The sequence below is a fragment of the Caloenas nicobarica genome, chromosome 17 (assembly GCF_036013445.1).
Source record: "Caloenas nicobarica isolate bCalNic1 chromosome 17, bCalNic1.hap1, whole genome shotgun sequence".
Lineage (NCBI taxonomy): Eukaryota > Metazoa > Chordata > Aves > Columbiformes > Columbidae > Caloenas > Caloenas nicobarica.
This window is the reverse complement of record NC_088261.1, coordinates 9534111-9553050: the sequence shown is the minus strand read 5'-3', so window position 1 is coordinate 9553050 and position 18940 is coordinate 9534111. Positions and strand designations below refer to the sequence as shown.

Here is an 18940-nt window from a genome sequence, read left to right as displayed (position 1 = left end):
GGCTTTCTGGATCACTTTAATTTTTTTAAAGTAAATTAGTCTAGCTCCTTTGCCAGTAAGACTACGACACGTGGCTAAGTATAAACACACATGCCGGTGTTAAATACCTGTGAAATCTATCAAATAAGTAGGTGAGATTGCAAAAAACATTAATGCATTTTGCCTTGGTAATGTAAGAAGCTAAAAACAAACAAAGTCAGGTGATTTTTTTTTTAATTTTTTTTTTTAGTCAAAAATACAATTCGGAAACAAAAAATTTCTGCATAGCTTCCTTCATGCATGCTGTCCACAACTCTGAGTGGTGTTAGCTCAGTAGTGCTTGTTATTTGTGGTTTATGATGAAAAGTAATGAATTATGGTGCTGTTTGTCAGAAGTGAAGTGCTTTTTATTGCTGCTACTGTCCTTTGCTTTCTTCTCTACCTAAGCTACAAATTGCCTGCTCTGGCTAACACTCCTATAATTGGCTTTTATTGACAATAGAGAGCACAACTGAAGATGATTTTTTGATGCTAATCAAAATGTTTAGCAAAGCACTCTTTAAATGCTCATCTTCTGTTTTAAAGAGCGTTATTTTTATGCAGTATGATTAATTCCAGCTTTGTAAGAGCCACAAGAGCAATTCCTTCCTGCATCTCAAGGCTCTGAAGAGCAAGTTCTCCCACTTGGGCCAGTGTTTGAAATTTGTAACTATATATAAATGATGTTCTGTTATGTAGAGGCAATTGTGTGTGTATCATTTAAGCTGCCATTAATAATCATTACTCATGTGTCCTTGTCTACTCAGATGTCATTGTGTTGATAGTTTACAAGTTCTCGTGTTGAAAGAAATGTGTTTGAACGTACCGCTTCATCTAGAACTGGGTACTCCTCTGACATATGCACATTGCTGATTTTCAGTGAAAGACGATTGGAATGTCAGGATCACAAAGCTGAGAAAACAAGTAGAAGAGATATTTAATATGAAGTTTGGTAAGTTAAATGTTAAATGAACTGTTTTATAATGCTGCTGCATTTTAAAACTCATCTGTAAAGAGTTTTAAATTTCACTGTGCTTCACTTATTTAAACATCAAAGTTGTACTAGGGTAAATATGAAAATCTTGAGTACTCTTACCTGCTTTTTACTGACTCTTTCCTATAACTGACATAAATGACTTTATAACAACATCCTAGGCCATAGTTTTTCCAGTTTGACAAGAAATGATATGTGCACAAAAAGCTTTTGGATGAGAAAAGTTCTCAGAAAAAAATATTTGGGACTGCAGGCTTAGATGTTTTTTTGTAACAACGTGGACCAAGTCCCCATTTGCAGTTATTCTACAGAAAATAACAGAAAATCTATTTTAATATTTCTCTTGGGGTTTTTTTTTGTTATCTCTGAGTAGCAGAGCTTCTGTAAGCCGAGCTCCTCAGAATCACTTGAGATCAAATAGCACCCATTTGAGTGTGTAAACTATTGTTAATTCTCTGTTTTCAGCCCAAGCTCTGGGGCTTTCGGAGGCGGTGAAGGTTCCCTATCCTGTATTTGAATCAAACCCTGAGTACCTGTGTGTCGAAGGCTTGCCTGAAGGAATCCCCTTCCGGAGCCCCACCTGGTTCGGAATTCCACGCCTGGAAAGGATTGTCCGTGGGAGCGGCAAAATCAAATTTGTTGTTAAAAAGTATGTTTGTAATTCAGCTTGGTTTTTTTTTTTTTTTTTTTACTCCTGATTTTGGAGTTATTTGATTTTCTTCCCAGCAACTTTACGCTTTAAATGCTACCTGAATTCACTTTCTGTGAAACAGAACATTTTGCTCGTATGTTTTACCTCATAAAAGGATATACCTTCCTCATTTAGCTTGTATAGATGTATAAATTGCATGTTTCATGCATCAGAGATCTAGGGGAAAAAATGGCCTCGCACCTGGAAAAATAAAGCCAAAAGAAGATTACAGAGTAGAAAATGTAGCTTTATATTTTCTAACTTTTTGTGGTTATAGTAGATGAAGAGTCACCTCTGCTTCTAGCAAAGCTTTGTTATAGGGCGCTGATGTTATGTAAATTGGAACTCAACTGAATTCCAAGTAATTTGTTACATTTTGTGGTATTATTTTTCTTGTGTGTGTGATTGATTGGATCATGTTCTGTTCAACTTTTAGGCCTGAGCTTGTCATTTCCTATTTGCCTCCAGGACTGGCCAGTAAAATAAACACTAGAGGTAAACCATTAATTATTATTTGCTGCCATCGATTCATAAATATTTAATTTCTGCTTCCTTAGCAGACTGAGAGATTGTTGTGGTTGAAAAAAACCAGATGTTGCAAACAAAAGACATTATTTAATATGGTCTAGTATAGTAGCCTATAAACCTGCTATGATTTAGAAAAGTTACTCAAAACATAAATGTGCCTTTTTTTTTTTTTTTTTCACTTAAGGCTATCCCAATGCAGGAAATTTTGACAACTTTTACTTTGCTATTAATATCTAAACCATATTTCACTTACAGCTGTGAACGGAAGTAAATAACAATGAAGTTTTGTAAGAATAAAAGAGTCTTTTAAGTTTAAGTTGTCTGGAAAAAAAAAAAAAAAAAAAATCAGAAGTTAATAATTTTGTTACTTAGGTAATGAAAAGTACCAGAGCTGTCCCTCGCACTTAGAAACAGCAAAGTCTTCTGTTCTGAATTAATGGAGTGAAAATCTAGGTGTGATACCTGCCTTTTTGAAGAGTACTAAACCTACTTTTTAAGGCTGTGAGCATCACTATATTGTTCAGATTTTACAATGCAGACTGTACTTAGTACAGACACAAGTGATTCTTCAGTCTGGAATTTTCAGAATGCAGCTGCTTTTCCATTAGCTGTGCAGGATATACAACTGTAGAGCATTTGTGCTTTACACCTTTTATTATGTTGACTTCCAGCAATGAGTCCAAAGAGATCGAAAAGGTCACGAAGTCCTGCAGGGAATTCAAAGGTTCCAGAGATTGAAGTTACTGTTGAAGAAGGTATGGAAGGAATATCATTAAATACTCTTCTAATGTTCTATTCTTCTCATGTTTTCTGTTCTTCTCTTTTTTCATAGCCCATAATTGACTTATACATGCACCTCATGTAGCAAACTCAGTTTCATTTCAGGGCTCCAGATAAACTTTTGTAGAGAAACAGTTTTATTTTTTGTTTCTCAATAACAGTGGATTCTGTGCAGATGATGATTATGTAGGATGTTGGAGTTTAACAGTTTCCTTGGGCCTTTATTTCCAAGCAGAGATGTGGAAGCTGATGCAGTCCTGAGCAGAGACACGACAGCTGTGATCAGTAGTATCAAATGCTCAAATAAAACCCTAGAATTAGTTCTTAAGGAGTTTTTTAATTCTATTCTTGATTCAGAACTTAAGTTTTCTCTAGTAATCAAGTTCGATCCATTGTTATTTTCATATGATGGCTTGCTTCTGCTGTCTGCGTGTATATATCTAATGTATTTTACAGGTCCTAACAAACCACAAACACCAGATGTTCGAACTAATTCGCAAACCAATGGGTCCAATACAAGTTTCAAGTCCCGAGGAAGAGAGTTTTCTTTTGGTAAGTGTTGTGGGAATTAGCACACGTGCATTCTGTTAATGTTGGTACTGAAAATTCAGGTGATTACGTATCAAGAGATATTTTGAATTAGTGTTTTATTCTACAGATAGTGAATGACTCAAGTTCTTGTTTTCACGTACACTCGGTTCTTCATCGTGTAGAATAAGTTGCATTGGAGAAATCCTGGGTGAAAATGCTGTAAAATGCAGCACAGGTCCTTTAGATCTTATTCAGCTGGATTCAGAATCAGTCCCTTTAGACCTTTGCGGATCTGTTATTAATATTCCAGAGTGCTGCAGAGCCCTGAAGGCCTTGCCTGGTGAACAGTGCCACCACGGTGCAGAAACCCAGCTGAGACTGGATATTGTGCATTAGCTTAATAAAAGCTCCGCACACTTGAGATGTCGAGCATCACTGTGGGGAGATATCCAAGTGGTGTGTAGGACCTACGAAGGATTTGAATACTGGGACCAGTACTATTCAATATATTCATCAATGACTTGGATGAGGGAATTGAGCGCACCGTCAGCAGGTTTGCTGATGACACCAAACTGGGAGGAGTGGCTGACACTGGAAGGCTGCGCTGCCATCCAGAGACCTGGACAGGCTGGAGAGCTGGGCAGGGAGAAATTTAATGAAATATAACAAGGGCAAGTGTAGAGTCTTGTATCTGAGCAGGAACAAGCCCAGGTTCCAGTATAAGTTGGGGAAGGACCTGTTGGAGAGCAGTGTAGGGGAAAGGGACCTGGGGGTCCTGGGGACAGCAGGGTGACCATGAGCCAGCACTGGGCCCTTGTGGCCAGGAAGGGCAATGGGACCTGGGGGGGATTAGAAGGGGGGTGGTCAGTAGGTCAAAGAGGTTCTCCTGCCCCTCTGCTCTGCCCTGGTGAGACCTCATCTGGGATATTGTGTCCAGTTCTGGGCCCCTCAGTTCCAGAAGGACAGGGAACTGCTGGAGAGAGTCCAGCGCAGCCACGAAGATGCTGAAGGGAGTGGAGCATCTCCCGTGTGAGGAAAGGCTGAGGGAGCTGGGGCTCTGGAGCTGGAGAAGAGGAGACTGAGGGGTGACCTCATTCATGGGGATCAATATGGAAAGGATGAGTGTCAGGAGGATGGAGCCAGGCTCTTCTGGGTGACCACCAGTGATAGGACAAGGGGCAATGGGTGCAAACTGGAACACAGGAGGTTCCATTTAAATATGAGAAGAAACTTCTTCATGGTGAAGGTGCCAGAGCCTGGCCCAGGCTGCCCAGGGAGCTTGTGGAGTCTCCTTCTCTGCAGACATTCCAACCCGCCTGGACACCTTCCTGTGTAACCTCAGCTGGGTGTTCCTGCTCCGGCGGGGGGATTGCACTGGATGAGCTTCCGAGGTCCCTTCCAACCCCTGACATTCTGGGATTCTGTGAATTAACATGAGTGAGCCGTGACCTATTGGAGCGGATTTTACAAGGCCACCATTACAGACCTCTCCAGTTCTGGGAAACCAGTAAAGGAAAAGCCAGACCGGACTGGAAGCTGTGCAGTTGTGTTCATAGGCCTGGGGCTGGAGCTTTTTAACCACGGAGGACCAGGCCTGGCTGTGCAGCGCTCTGGCACGGAAATCTTTGCACTGAAAGCAGGGTCAGATTTGCAACCTCGTAGTCAAGGGAGATGAATGATTCTATTCAGAGTAACTGTAAGCGGTTCCCAAGTCTCATGAAATCTTTTTTTCAGCATCCTTACATTCTGAGTTTATTTGCTTATATTTATATAGAAGTTTGTTGTCATTCGCTTTATTGTATTTGTCCCCCGTGCTTTCTTTTTTAGCCATATGGTCATAAAACACAAAGCAAAGGAATTCTTTACTCCTACTGAGCCAGTTTAAAATGAATATAAGATACTGATTTGGCACGACTGCTTCTTTTGGCATGGACGGTATTCATCTTCAGAGTTGTGGACAGTTTTCTTGGACTTGCTTGTTATTGTTAGACCTGGGCTTTTTTAAAAAAAAGAAAAAAGTTTTGCAACTTATTTAAACTTTCAACTGAGTTTTTAGCATTGTAGACCAGCCACTTACTTCAGCCACAAATAAACTGGTTTAGGAATTGCTGCTGATCGCTATCAGAAACAAAATGCCGAGCTAGATGGACATTTAATCTTACCCACTGAAGTTGAAACTAAGGTAGAGTTTATAGAGAGGCGTGTGTTTCAGGGCTGTGTCACAGAGCATATGAAGAACTTTCTGCCACTATTTTGGGTGCTGGTTCAGATGAGTACGTTTTGTGCTGCCTGATACCATAAATTTGGATCGCGCTTGGATTAATTTCAATTTTAATTGCCCTTGTTGTGTGTAGTAGCAGTGTCTTTCAAAGCTTTAGGAAAATAAGGATTGATGTGGATGTAAGTTTAGATTGCAGCAGAAGGTTTTAGTGCTGTTTGCAGAATGAAAGCCATTTTTGCTCATTTTACTGTCGTAGTAAATCAGTTATCAAGCACAATAGTTTATTAAACTTTTATTAAAATATTCTTCAAGGACTGATTAATTCTGTGAGTATTGACTTAATTCTTCCAATTTCCTCCTGGCAGAGGCGTGGAATGCCAAAATTACTGACTTAAAGCAGAAAGTCGAAAACCTTTTTAATGAAAAATGTGGTAAGTTTATTGATTCTTTTTCACTGAGAAGTCTTTCTTATGAACATGCAGTTAGATGTGTGAGAGCTACATTCACATGTTTATTCCTAAGGTACTTCAATCCTCGTGTACTCCAGGCAATTTCTCATTTGTATTCATTCTCACATAGGTTGTTTCCAATTCTGTGTCACATTTCCACTAGTTATTTTTATTTGGGTGTGGAAATGGAGAAGTTGTGGTTGGATGACTGCTGCTTTAATGACCCAGAGACACAGTGACTCCACATCCTGGCACATCTTTTTGAGCTTTCTTCACTCGTATGAGTGGGACTTTGTGTGACATCAGTCTCTGCATGACTTGACATATGGATGGGATCTGGAGAGACGTACTCCATCGTATCCCAGCGCGTCTTCTAGTGCAGGCTGTTTGGAAGCTGATGAATTTGGAAATACTGACTTATCACTCTTCTGAGTGTGTTTTTTGGAACAACAGCACTGATCTCACCTGCCCTTGGTGCTGAACGCGTTGCCTGTAACAAAGTGGAGTACAAATGGGATAGTCTGGTGTGCAGACCAAGCCAGTGGCATGAGTTGGCTGCAGATTATTAATTTTCAACTGCAAATTGTGATCAGATTTACTGTAACAGAATGAGTTCTGTTTGAGACTGTTTTTTAATTTCCTTCCAGCTTACTCATAACTGCAACCAAAAAATGCAAAGCCTACTGGTTCCACTTAATCTACTAGGCATGTGCCCACTGCAACATGCCATTTATACCTGAGGTTTTCGTTTCTGGATACACAGCAGTTATCTGGCTGGTAGCTCATTTGCTCTGTTGTTGCATTTCAGGGGAAGCGCTGGGATTGACTAAACCAGTGAAGGTGCCGTTTGCATTGTTTGAATCCTTCCCAGAGGCTTTCTACGTGGAAGGGCTACCCGAGGGGGTGCCGTTCCGCCGACCGTCTACTTTTGGAATTCCAAGGCTGGAGAAGATCCTGAGAAACAAATCTAAGATAAAATTCATTATTAAAAAGTAAGACTCCTATGCGTCTTTGATAATCTATTCCATGAGAATTGAAATGTAGACCAAAAAATGAAATCGTGTTGCCGAGTTGCTAAATTACTAATTAGAGTACGCGCTGGAGTATTTTAGTAAATGACGAAATGGTCAGAAAGCTCTTGTAGAGGTGGAGCAAGATACAGTAATCCATTCTGAAGGAGCCTCACCACCTGTTTTGGGAGGAAGAGCAAGTCCAGATTTCTTAACCCATTTCGGTTATCACACCACTGGTTTCGTTTCTGCTGCATGAAGTGCTTATGGGTTACTCATAAAACTTGCTGGCAGTGTACGAAGAACTGGGATGTGGAGATTCATATATTGGGGATTGTAAGAATTTATTTTTCTTGTCTAGAACAGGTTTAGATACCCATGTGCAAGTGCAGAAACAGTGACAAGAGAAGTTGTGGAGCGTCTCTGCCATTGCATTCTTGGCTGGCTGTTTTGCTGAGAGGATATAACTTGGTCCCTGTCTTTAATAAATTAATATCAGAATGTTGATGAATGTAACGTTATTATTGTACATGATATGCTCGATCTGTTTGCAGGCCTGAGATGTTTGAGGCAGCTGTTAAGGAAAGTTCTGCTGGAAGCCCCCAAAGTGAGTTTTACAACTGCTTACCATTCTACGATTAAATACAAATCAGGAGAGCTGCATGATGCTAAAGAATTCCTCAAAGATTCATTCTACATTGTGATTGGTTGGTTTCTTTGGTTTTAAGATGGGAAAAGCACCTACCAGTTACAGTTTAAATCATGCTTTAGCAAGGGAGTATGCCTCTAATATACTCTTTACCTGTCATGTTTTGATAAAAGGTAGTAATGTGTGATTCACAAAAGTAATTCAGGTCTAGAGATGAATTATTTGCTCCTAATATATAGGTCATCTATTAATAAATGGCAAGCACTTCACAGTCAGGAGTGCTGATAGGAAAACTGCGTCAGGTCATGGAGGAAATGTTTTGAGTTGTATTATTATGTGTAAACTCTGCAAAACTCTGCAGAGTTACTTGAACTGTGCTGGTTTGTGCCACTGGACAGTGTGGCTCACAAATATAACTAAGGGATTTCTTTGGTGAATGCACACAGCGAGTGCATGGATCAGTTACTGAATTAACTGCAAGTGCTGTGATTTTTCTGATAATAAGAATACCAAAACACATGCTACATATACACATTTTTTTTTTCCCCTTAATAATTTTATAAACTACTTAGATAACCAGCTAGGTAAAGACTGGCATTACTTTTAATCTAGCTCTTCTCTTGGGTTGCAAAGAGACAGTAACATGTACCTTTAGTAAGTACGTCCCACTTTGAAATGGAACTGGGTCTGCTTTCAAAACTTGTAAATATCTGTTATTTAGCAATATTTTCTTTGTATATGATATTCAACATTTTTGTCTCTCTACCAATGTTTTTAAAATTTAATTTTCTTACTTTTAGGAAAAAATAATTCATCCAATATAGCCAATACAGCAAGCACCACAACAAACACAGTGGTGAACACAGCTGCAGGTGTTGAAGATCTTAACATCATTCAGGTGACTATCCCAGGTGTGTACACTGTCTGGTTTCACATCATCATTTTGCGCTTATATTCTTCATGACATTTGTCTAGACTGAAGCTTTTTCCTGCAGTCAAGCTGGTTCACTGAAATTGCAAATACAGTCAACAAAGAGCATAATTTAGTATTCTGTTTGTGCTGAGATGTTAAGTATTTTCTAACACTCATGAATATCTGTGCAGTGACATCTCTCTAGAATATTCTTGGTCCAGCCCCCTAGTTAAGAAGTATCCACATTTTTCCCTTTTTTCTTATGTAATAAATTAAATATTGAATTTCAGATTTCTCGTCAACTTCAAGAGATTAATACTTGATCTGAGTTGAATAACCGTGCAGACTGAACTGCTTTGTCCTAACGCTAATTAGTACTTTCTCAGGCATTTATTACATTCATTAGAAACTGTGAGGAACATTGCATGCTATGGCGGTCTGTTGAACCGTCACTTTGCTTTTAGCTTTCCCCACCATTATATGTACTGTGAGAACATGAAATATAATCTGTGGGTTTAGATTAAGTTTGAAAAATCATCTCTAGGCAGTAAAGCTAATGTTGGTTATGTAAATATTTTGAAGCTTCTTGTGGATTTCTTAAGAACCATCTGTTTTTTACATATTTCTACAATTCTGCGTTACTGCTAAAACCAGGAGCAAAGGCAGCACCTGTTTTGAAGCACTTGGGTATAGCTGCTTTGAGTAAACATGCAAAGATAAACGAGCTTCAGGGGAAAAAAAATCTGCTTAATTCTGATGTTATTCCAACAATTTCTTCCAGATGATGAAAGCGAGAGGCTGTCAAAAGTAGAAAAGGCGAGACAACTGAGAGAGCAAGTAAATGACCTTTTTAGCCGGAAATTCGGTAATTGCTTCTTACTCCCCATTTTTACATAGGTGTGAATGCAATTAAGGTTGTTCATATTGAATTTACTGAATCATCACAGTGGATGATATATATGATCATTAAACAGATTTGAGAATTGTATATGAATGTTGTGCTTTGACTTCAAAAAGAGTTTTTTATAAGTGATGCAGTCTGTTTAGTGTTTTAAACAAGAAATCTGAAGAACATAGGTTGCTTTATGTTCTTCCCTGCCCCTCCTGTTTTTTTCTGTGTAAACATGGATGAAATATTTACTTTGCTGGCAATCCATGATTCTTAGGGCTTCATAATCCTGACCTCTTAATACTAGGGATTTAGGGTAATTTTAAAAGTGTAACTTAACCTTTTTGCTGTGTATAGGTCTCTTCTCTCTCTCTTTTTACTTTTCATTTGCATTGTACAGCAATAATGACCTGAGTTTCTTTATCTGAAATTCCTTCATTAGTGCTGTCTTGAATTGCTTTTCATGGCATTGCAGGAAACGCTTTGTTTTCCTTCAGGTAGCTATTTCCTTAGATATCTTCTTCTTCTATACCTTTTATTTGGTAAAAACAGAATCTGGGTTCTTTATATGATGAGCTGTCAGATTTGGAGTTGTAGCTAATGCTCTCATAGTAATGTTCATGAGTGTAACTCAGAACATCTATTTCTAACACGGTAATTGTTGCATTGTCACGGGAATTTTCATTGGTTCAGACCAGATAGAGAGCTTGGCTTTGCGTTTAGTTTCTTAAACATCTTCAACGTAATCATAAATGTGCAGACTTGTAATAAACATGACCTCTCTCACTTAGGTGAAGCCATCGGTATGAATTTTCCTGTGAAAGTCCCGTATAGAAAGATCACCGTCAACCCCGGCTGTGTGGTGGTGGATGGGATGCCGCCCGGCGTGGTGTTTAAAGCTCCCAGTTATCTGGAAATCAGCTCGATGAGGAAGATTTTGGAATCGGCAGAGTTCATCAAATTTACTGTCATTCGGTATGTGATTGCCAGTGATTAGATGGTACAGATGTTGCGAGGACAACCCCGTAGCTTGAATAAGTTGAGATTTGAAAGAATCGAAGTTGCAGTGCATCTTGAAATGGTGGAAGATGTTGGCTCTTTTGAATAACAATATATCAGGACAAAAGAAGCCCAGACGTTCATAGCGTGAATGAAGATGGTAAGATTGAAGGACATGTCCATTCTGCCTTTTGAGTTGAAATCTATTAATATTATATAACAGAGTGCTAAAGTGTTGTGGGCCTTCCTCTCCCATTTATAAGATCAATCTTTGAGGCAAGTCCAGAGCTTGCTGGCTCTGAACAGTAAACAGTATGTGTTACTGTTGTTATTTTTTAAATATTTCACTTGCGTTAAGGATTTTAAGGTAAGCTCCTTGATAATTTTTTTTTTCCTGCAAAATGAGTTTACGTACAATATCGTCCAGTTACAATATAATTGAATTTTATTTGTATGTGTATATTTCCATAGACACACACACACACACACACACACACACACATAAATATATATATACACACAAAGTATATTTGTATGCATGAAGCAGAATAGACAAAACTTTAGAATCATACTAAAAAGAAGGTCAGGAATTGAAAATAAAAATGTGTCAGTTTATGTAATTTCTCAAATCTTAGACTGCTTCACAGAAGTCTGAAAGCATCAGTTTAGAGAGAGAGAAATTTCTTAAGTATCTTTTACTAAGGGGTCTGCATTCTCAAGCCTTAATCACCAAGTATTCTGACTGAAAGGACCCTTGCTTGATATGTTTTGTTTAATTGGGCTCTGAAGAAGAGGTGACTCCTTTGTTAATTAGTGCTGAGCAAGGGAAGGATTCAGATCTTTCTGTGTATGTTGCTTTTCAAAATGCTGGTGAACAAACCACAGTGCCCAAGAGCTGCTATGAAAGTTCTTCTGTTTTGTTTGACTTTCTGTTCGTATTTTAGCACGACCTCTTGCTACAAAACATTGGGGGAGGTTGCCTTGGGAGGGAGACCCCATGCAGTACATTTTCGAATAAGCAGTTTTTCTTCTCGTTTTTACAGACCATTTCCAGGACTTGTGATTAACAATCGTAAGTATTTATCAGACACTGATGGCATATGTATTTTTGTAACTTACCAAGATTCGTTTTCTACATTTTGGCTTAGTGGCAGAGGCTTCGCCGTGGTTAAGGTCTATGTATAACTCTTGTCTGTGCCTGTCTCATTAAGATTTCCTGACCAAACATGCGTGTGCAATTAACTTGAGAGCAGGGTGGTAAATTTACAGAACAGTATAATATTAGCATAAACTTTGATATGAAAATGCAAGACGCTGATTTTGTATTTTTCAGCTGCAGAGTCCCAGAGAGATTTAGGACCCAGACTGAGGAACAGCCTTACATGGGAGTGCCTACGTTTTGGGTTCTAATCAGTCCATTGCAGTAGCAGTTAATAAGCAAGAACTTTCCAGTAGCTGCACAACCGTGTTCCAATGAAAAATTCTGCATTCTGCTGAAACTGGAACAGTTTAGAGAGGCAGAGTGTAATTACCTGACATGCTGTGGCCAATTTGGCCACGTTAATGAAATTGTTGTCGGGGCGGGGGGAAAGGTCTTAGTACTTTCAGTTGCCTAAAATGATGGTGACCTGATTTTCTAGATCTTATTTAAGAGAGAAAACAAACCACAAAATACTGTCATTACAGCGTCCCTTGTGTCATGTTCTTTCTGAGCCCATGTCAGATCAGAAATTCAGAGGCCAAACAGAACCTCCTGTTGGTAATTTGGCCTTACCCAGCCTGAGCCTTAGCGACCCAGCGTTCATTCATTTGCACCCAGCCACCAGTACATTCCAGCTGACACAGGGAAGTCTGTGAACTGTTCTCAGGAAGATTTTACAGCCAGTAACTCGCGCTGACCTGCTCAGCAGTCCTAGGGAAAGAGATCCTTTGTAACAGGGGACCTTCCAGGCAGATAAGTGTGTAATAGCATTTCCGGAAGACTGAGTCAGAAAGGAAAGGATCTATTAAACTGTTGTCTATCCAGCGTCGCTGTCAGCATGTGGTGGGTGTGAGGCCAGCTGATGTACTGAGTAAGAACGACACCGGAGGAACCGATGGGTCATTCAACACATGGGGTTTGTGCATTATCCATGTCCATTAATTAAGATCATAATGATCTGATATTGATAGATACTGCGGTGAATGATTGAAAGGCTCTGAGCCTACTGCTCATAGGTATGATGCCTTATTCTTCTGAACTTGTGGGAACTTAAAAGGAACTTTTTGGTGCTTGCAGGCAAGACAGGGAATGTTTGTTCTGTAACAAAAAATACTGAACTGCAGCTCAATCACAAGTGTTAGTAACCTGTTCATGCGACAAGTTTCAGGATTTGCAGATACGAGAAGTAAGATTGCCCTTGTGTTGCATGTGGACTGTTTTCATTGTGAAGTTAAACAGTGATCATGTCTCATCTTAGAGCTGATGGAAAAAGCTGAAGCAGAAGCAGCACCGCCAGCAGCACCAGTCCTACCAGGTGATGCCGAGCGGGACGCGTGTCCTTGCCGGAGGGGAGGGAGCGGAGTTCTCGATCTTATTGGCCGATGATATTGGTTGTCATGTCCTGGGTCTGCGCTGCTCATCATGAGCCATTTTATTTTGACAGATGGTGTGCAACGGGGACTTTTATAGCTATTAAATATTAATAAATTAATAGAAAGAGCCATCGCGTACCTCAGGCTCTGTCACCGGCGTGTTCCTTGATTTGATTTTTGTAGATGATGAGCGAGCTGAAAAGGAGGATTAGTAGGGGCAATATATAAAGCCAATTCAATATCCATTTATTGATGCCTGCTTAACTCCAAGTGTGTGTGTGTCCGCACCAGATAGATGTTCAGCCAAGTGCAGTTTGCCTGTGTAACGTGTCAGGACCTAGAATGGGGTCTTGATGGAATTTCTGCCCACTGCAGAGCTCTGAAACCCCTGCTAAACTATGTCTAGGCTGCACAGACATCACCACGCTTAGTCTGAATGGAGAACTTAGCTTTATGCTATGAATAGCTGAAGTAAATGTAGTTGAGCAACTTCCTTTTGGCCCAATATGGTTTCTGAGTCTTCGCAAGCCTTGAAAACGTGTGTATCCCAAGTTGGTGTAGTGGGGGAAATAGTTTAGCAATTGACTGAATAAACTGTTACTCAAAGAAACTGGGAACTAAATGAAAACGTTCAATAAACACTTTAAGAATAAGAGACACTTGTATGGTGGAAATAACTATAAAGGAAACTACAGGCTCCTCCATTTACCTTTGGAGGTGGCAGGAGGGAGGAAAACAGCTGCTGATGGTCAGTGAACTTGCTGAATTCTGTCTGTTCTTGACCCACCCACAGTGTTAAAAAGGTTAAATGGGTTTTCCAGCACCTGTCTATCTGTAATTTATTTTGCTGCAGACTCTATAGATACACACGTTTTTCACAGACAAACATACTTGAGTGATCATAAGAGAAAAAATGAGGCTTTTTTTAGGGAAAACTATTTCCCTAATTTGTCTATGATACTTATATGATATTGTTGAAACCATATTCACATTCATCTGACTGTATTTTTTTTCATTTAAGATCCAGCTGAACCAAGCCAAGTAGAAGTATCTGTAGGAGGTAAGTGTTTGTCTTCAATGAATATTTTTAAGTCATTTTGGACAAATTTGCATGCTTTTGTTTTAAAGGAGGCAGGTTGATCAAAACAAAAAAAAGGGCTTTTATTGGTTCTCAGGACACTTTTTCATTTGTATTAATGTCATGCAGCATCATGTGAAAAATGCTCTGCAGCAAAAGTTATTATTCAGATAATTTTACAGGGGAATTTTATGAACTGTCATTCTTGCTTGGTAAGTTAAGACTATACCCTTTTTCCCCGAAAAAAAGACCTACCCCAAAAATAAGCCCTAGCATGACTTTTCAGGATTTTTGAGGATGCTTGAAATATAAACCCTACTCCAAAAATAAGCCCTCATTACGGTTCATAAAAAATCAATTTAAATAGTGTCAAGGCAGCTATACATGTAAAAAAAGTAAAATTAATTGGCAATAGAATGCGGCAGGACAGATAGACCCTTCCCCAAGAAAAGCAGACACCCCCAAAACAATTGTGGGGTCTTTTAAGTGTGGTTCTTTTGGGAGTGTCTGCTTTTCTTGGGCAAGGGTCTATCTACCATTTACTACGGTACAGTGCCGTGTGTAGACAGATGAACAAGAAATATACCGTACTGGTATTTTGACCCCCAGACAACATGAGCGCAAAGAGAAAGAGCTATTCCGTCGAGTACAAGAAAGGAATCGTGGAGGACTCCCAGGGCAAAAATCTGACTGCTTTCTGCAAAGAGAAGATGCTGGATATCCGAATGGTCCGAAAATGGCGAGCAGAGTACGATAACCTCAGTCAACAGGCGTACGAGGGAAATGCTGAGAAGCGCAAGTGTGGATCGGGTCGGCAGCCGTCGTTTCCTGAGCTGGAAGACGTGATCTGTGAATGGGTCGCTGACAGGAGAGCAAAGGCTTTGGTTGTGCGTAGGGCTGATATCCAAGAATTTGCCCTTGCGATGGCGCCGCGGTTGGAAATCTCCCCAGGAGAATTCAAAGCATCACAACACTGGCTGGACGGCTTCCTTCAGCGATGTGAACTGTCTCCAAGAAGATGGGCCAAGGGTTCTAAAGGAAATAGAGTCACAAATTCACGATGGAATTCAGGGTTTGGAGAGTTACGATGATGTTCCAGAAGATGATGACATGACTGTATTTGAATAAATGTTGATTTTGTTGTTGTTGTTCATGAATATCGGTAAATGTAGATTGTTGTACATGGAAAAAGGAAATAGCGTCACAAGAAATTCATGATGGAATTCAGGGTTTGCAGAGTTGTGATGATGTTCCAGAATGTGATGACATGACTATATTTGAATAAATGTTATTTTTTCGTTCAAGAATAAGTGTAGATTGTTGTTCATGGAAAAATAAGACATCCCCTGAAAATAAGCCCTAACGCATCTTTTGGAGCAAAAATTAATATAAGACCCTGTCTTATTTTCGGGGAAATAGGGTAGGCTTTCAGTGATTGATCGTGTCCTGAGCGATGCATCTAGTTATTCAGTGCAGTGGTTTCCACAATTTATGCTAATGAATTATTGCCATAATTGGGAAATTTGAATGCCTTATTGGCCTGAATATACTGTGAGGGTGCATTGGGGATGGGAGTATTGTTGTTCTTCTAAAACTTAAGGTCACAGTTATTGAAAGCTGAAACATCAAATGCCTTTATAATGCCAAAACCGTGTGGGATCACTGAAGTTGTTAGATGGTGGAGGAGAGACAGTTGTTCCTGAATACCCTCGTGTGGAGGAAATCTAGGTATGGGCCTTCAAAGTGGTGGTTTGGAAGAAATGTGCTTTTGAATTTATCATCCCAAGCTGGATTCACATGCTGTTACCAGAGGAATGATCTTGAGGAAGGGCATGCAATTCCTAGAGAACTCAAAATCACTTGAGAATTAGGCTGGAAGGTATAAAATCATACGGTGAAATGGCTTGGCCTTGTAGTGATGAATTACCCTAGTCCTGGACCCTTTTTTCTTCATTCATTACTACTTTTTCAACAGGTATTACAGAAACGGAAGAAATTTCTCGAATAAAGCAAGAACCAAGCCCAACGTGGTAGACCTCATCAATACTGGGTAAAAGAATTTAGTGTTTCTTGAAGTCAACACCTGTCAAGGAATAATGTTTTTATATTTGGGGGGTGGGGAAGGAGAGGGCTGAGATGACTGAATGCCAGGAGGTGCCAGTCCTTTACTTGTGAATTATTTTATTTGTCCCGGTTCTCACCTGTAAAATGTAAGATGTTTTCACTACCTTATCCAAATGCAACGTAAATCGCATTGTGTTCAAATTGGTCAGGCAGTGAGTCCTGGGAAAATGTGGCCTATAACAAAAGGCAGGTGATGGTAATTACATACCTCGGAGGCAGAGTAAATGAAAGCCTAGGGAATTAGTGTGTGCGAAGAGCTCTGACATGGCTGTGTGAAAAAGAATTGGTATTCTTGGTAAACCCTGTGTATTTCCAAATTGTAATTGGGCAGGAAAGCTCTTCACTATGACTGCAATATTGTCTAAGCTCAGGACACTTGGTAACGCTGTTAATTGTGATGACAAACCAACTTGAACTTTTAAATGAAACCAACTTTTATTTAATTTTTTTTTATCTTCCAGTAACTTCTATGAAAAGCTTTGTTTAATTTCCAATGCGAAAATGTCCAGATTTTTTTCTCTTATACTATTTTTAACTTGGCTCTTTCCTAAAAGTGTCATTTGGATGGAGGTGGAGAGCAATGCTGGTGATGCTGTCGTGTCACCACGTGCTGACCCACACGGCTGTGAGTCTGTGCGCTTCAGCCAGAGAAAATGGCCATGTTAAGCAACCACAGCTCTCTAGTACTCTTTCCCGTTTCAGTATTTTGATAATGCCCCAAACCGAGTCTTTTCCTTATTACGTAGCGTTTGATACTTCAGTAATTTGGCTGACATAAAGTCAGATGCATTTGTTTAGTACACTCGAGCTGTAGCCTGTCTAGGTTTAGTAAGAAAAAGACATTGTGTTTGTCCCAGAGAAGAAAATGTGTGTGGACTATTCCCATTCACAGACGAGCGATCAGCAAAACCCAGCTCAGGTTCATTTCTGCCAGTCAGAGCAGCCAAGAGTGGCGCCGTGGTTTGGATTTTCAAATGCTTTAGGCCATACCAAAGCAAATATTTGATTTAAATTCTTACAGAGAGCCCTCAAGCACACATTTAATCTCATAGTTATTGAGAGCAATATTCAGCTTCTGCATGCTCTCTGAACCTAGGCCTAAAGAACTCAGAGTTCTTTTTTGAAAAGCAAACTACTCATATTTGTAATAAGATACAGAGCTGCAATGAAACTAACTCCTTTTTGTAATTTTTCTTTCTAGTCAGAAGTATCCAGTTCTGAGAAGAGCCTGCCGGGACTGTCTTGAGCTGTGTAATATAAGAGAAGTACCTTCTATACAAACCGGTTTTGTACTTTTAGATAGAAATGTCTACTTTTTCAGCAGTTCTGTGAATTGACTTAAAGAAGGACTAGAGATTTGAAGATGGCTCATGGCAGGGGGTTGGGCTGGATGACCTTTGGAGGCCCCTTCCAACCCAAACTATTCTGTGATTTGGAATAGCTCGTTTTACTTTGGAATATATTATAAGGACTAAATTTGCTGCAGCAGTGCTGGGGAGATGACAGGGACTAAAATCAACAAAGACCTCACTGAGGATGTCTGCATTTCCCAGGAAAGCTGAATTTCACCGCACCTGAGTGCATCTCAGCTTTTGTAATGAAGAAAAGTTCCTGCAAGTAGTTCAGTTTGTTAGTTTTACTTTGGGGAAAAGAAAACAAACAAACAAACATTAAGTTTTGGTTCTTACTCCTTTAATGGACAATAGTATCTGTATATTTGAGCTAATTTTTCCTATGGTATCTATCACAATTCATATGTTTTTCATAAATAAAAGATAAACTGGTTCATTTGACCGTCAGTACGCATTAATTAGATGGACTGTGAAATGGTCAGTATTTCAGCGTGTGGATTAGGAACCAATTTAAAATAAACCCTGTCTGTTCCATTTAATTCAAAGTAGTAAGTGCATGTTTTACCAGAATATCAGATGGTTTAGATACGATGGGTCTGGTCTTGCAGAACTCGCGTGGACCTGTGTGAGAGCTCTTTGGAGCTGTGGCAGATGCTCTTCTGGTCATCTAGAACTAGTTATGGAAACGTACACTACAAGCTGCTCTAAGTCTTACTATGTCAAAAGTTAAGTTTCTTATAGTCCTGGTTACACCCCATGTTAGAAACTCCTGTATACATTTTTTTTTTTAAAGTTTCACAAACCATAAGAGATGTAAAGTTCTGGTTAAATGATAATCTCGAGAGAGAAGATGCAGATTATTGTAAAGGTTTCTCTTTTATTGGCATGAGTTTGGGATGACTGCATTATGCACAAATGGTAAACCTTATTCCCTGATTAAAGACCTTTCTGGTGGTTTTCATGACTGTCCATGTAGTATACGCTGATGTATTTTACAACAAATCAAGTTCTAGCAGGAATTCTGTAGGCAGGTAGAACATGCTGTAGCATATTCATTCCAGCGAAGGAACTAAGTTCCAGTTGTGCCTTTCAGACAGAAATGCAGCTCCGGGTGGGTGAGATTGTTGTATCTGCAAGGAA

General features: G+C 39.6%; 1 protein-coding gene across 3 annotated transcripts in view; it reads left to right on the top strand.

Moving 5' to 3' along the window:
• The window catches only part of GTF2I (general transcription factor IIi), a 59069-nt gene extending 40730 nt beyond the window's left edge, over window positions 1-18339 (top strand). For 2 of the 3 annotated variants that reach the window (XM_065646979.1, XM_065646978.1), the window contains 15 exons: window positions 899-970; window positions 1478-1661; window positions 2140-2198; window positions 2903-2986; window positions 3468-3563; window positions 6129-6194; window positions 7021-7204; window positions 7777-7829; window positions 8672-8782; window positions 9566-9649; window positions 10465-10648; window positions 11716-11744; window positions 13132-13188; window positions 14268-14306; window positions 14934-15586. In XM_065646979.1, coding sequence (XP_065503051.1) covers window positions 899-970; window positions 1478-1661; window positions 2140-2198; window positions 2903-2986; window positions 3468-3563; window positions 6129-6194; window positions 7021-7204; window positions 7777-7829; window positions 8672-8782; window positions 9566-9649; window positions 10465-10648; window positions 11716-11744; window positions 13132-13188; window positions 14268-14306; window positions 14934-15415 — 1784 coding nt within the window. In that variant the 3' untranslated portion in view covers window positions 15416-15586. Of the gene's footprint in view, window positions 1-898; window positions 971-1477; window positions 1662-2139; window positions 2199-2902; window positions 2987-3467; window positions 3564-6128; window positions 6195-7020; window positions 7205-7776; window positions 7830-8671; window positions 8783-9565; window positions 9650-10464; window positions 10649-11715; window positions 11745-13131; window positions 13189-14267; window positions 14307-14933; window positions 15587-16299; window positions 16375-17649 lie in introns of those variants that run through there. The other variant, XM_065646980.1, reaches the window with a different exon arrangement.
• The last annotated feature ends 601 nt before the right edge of the window (window positions 18340-18940 follow it).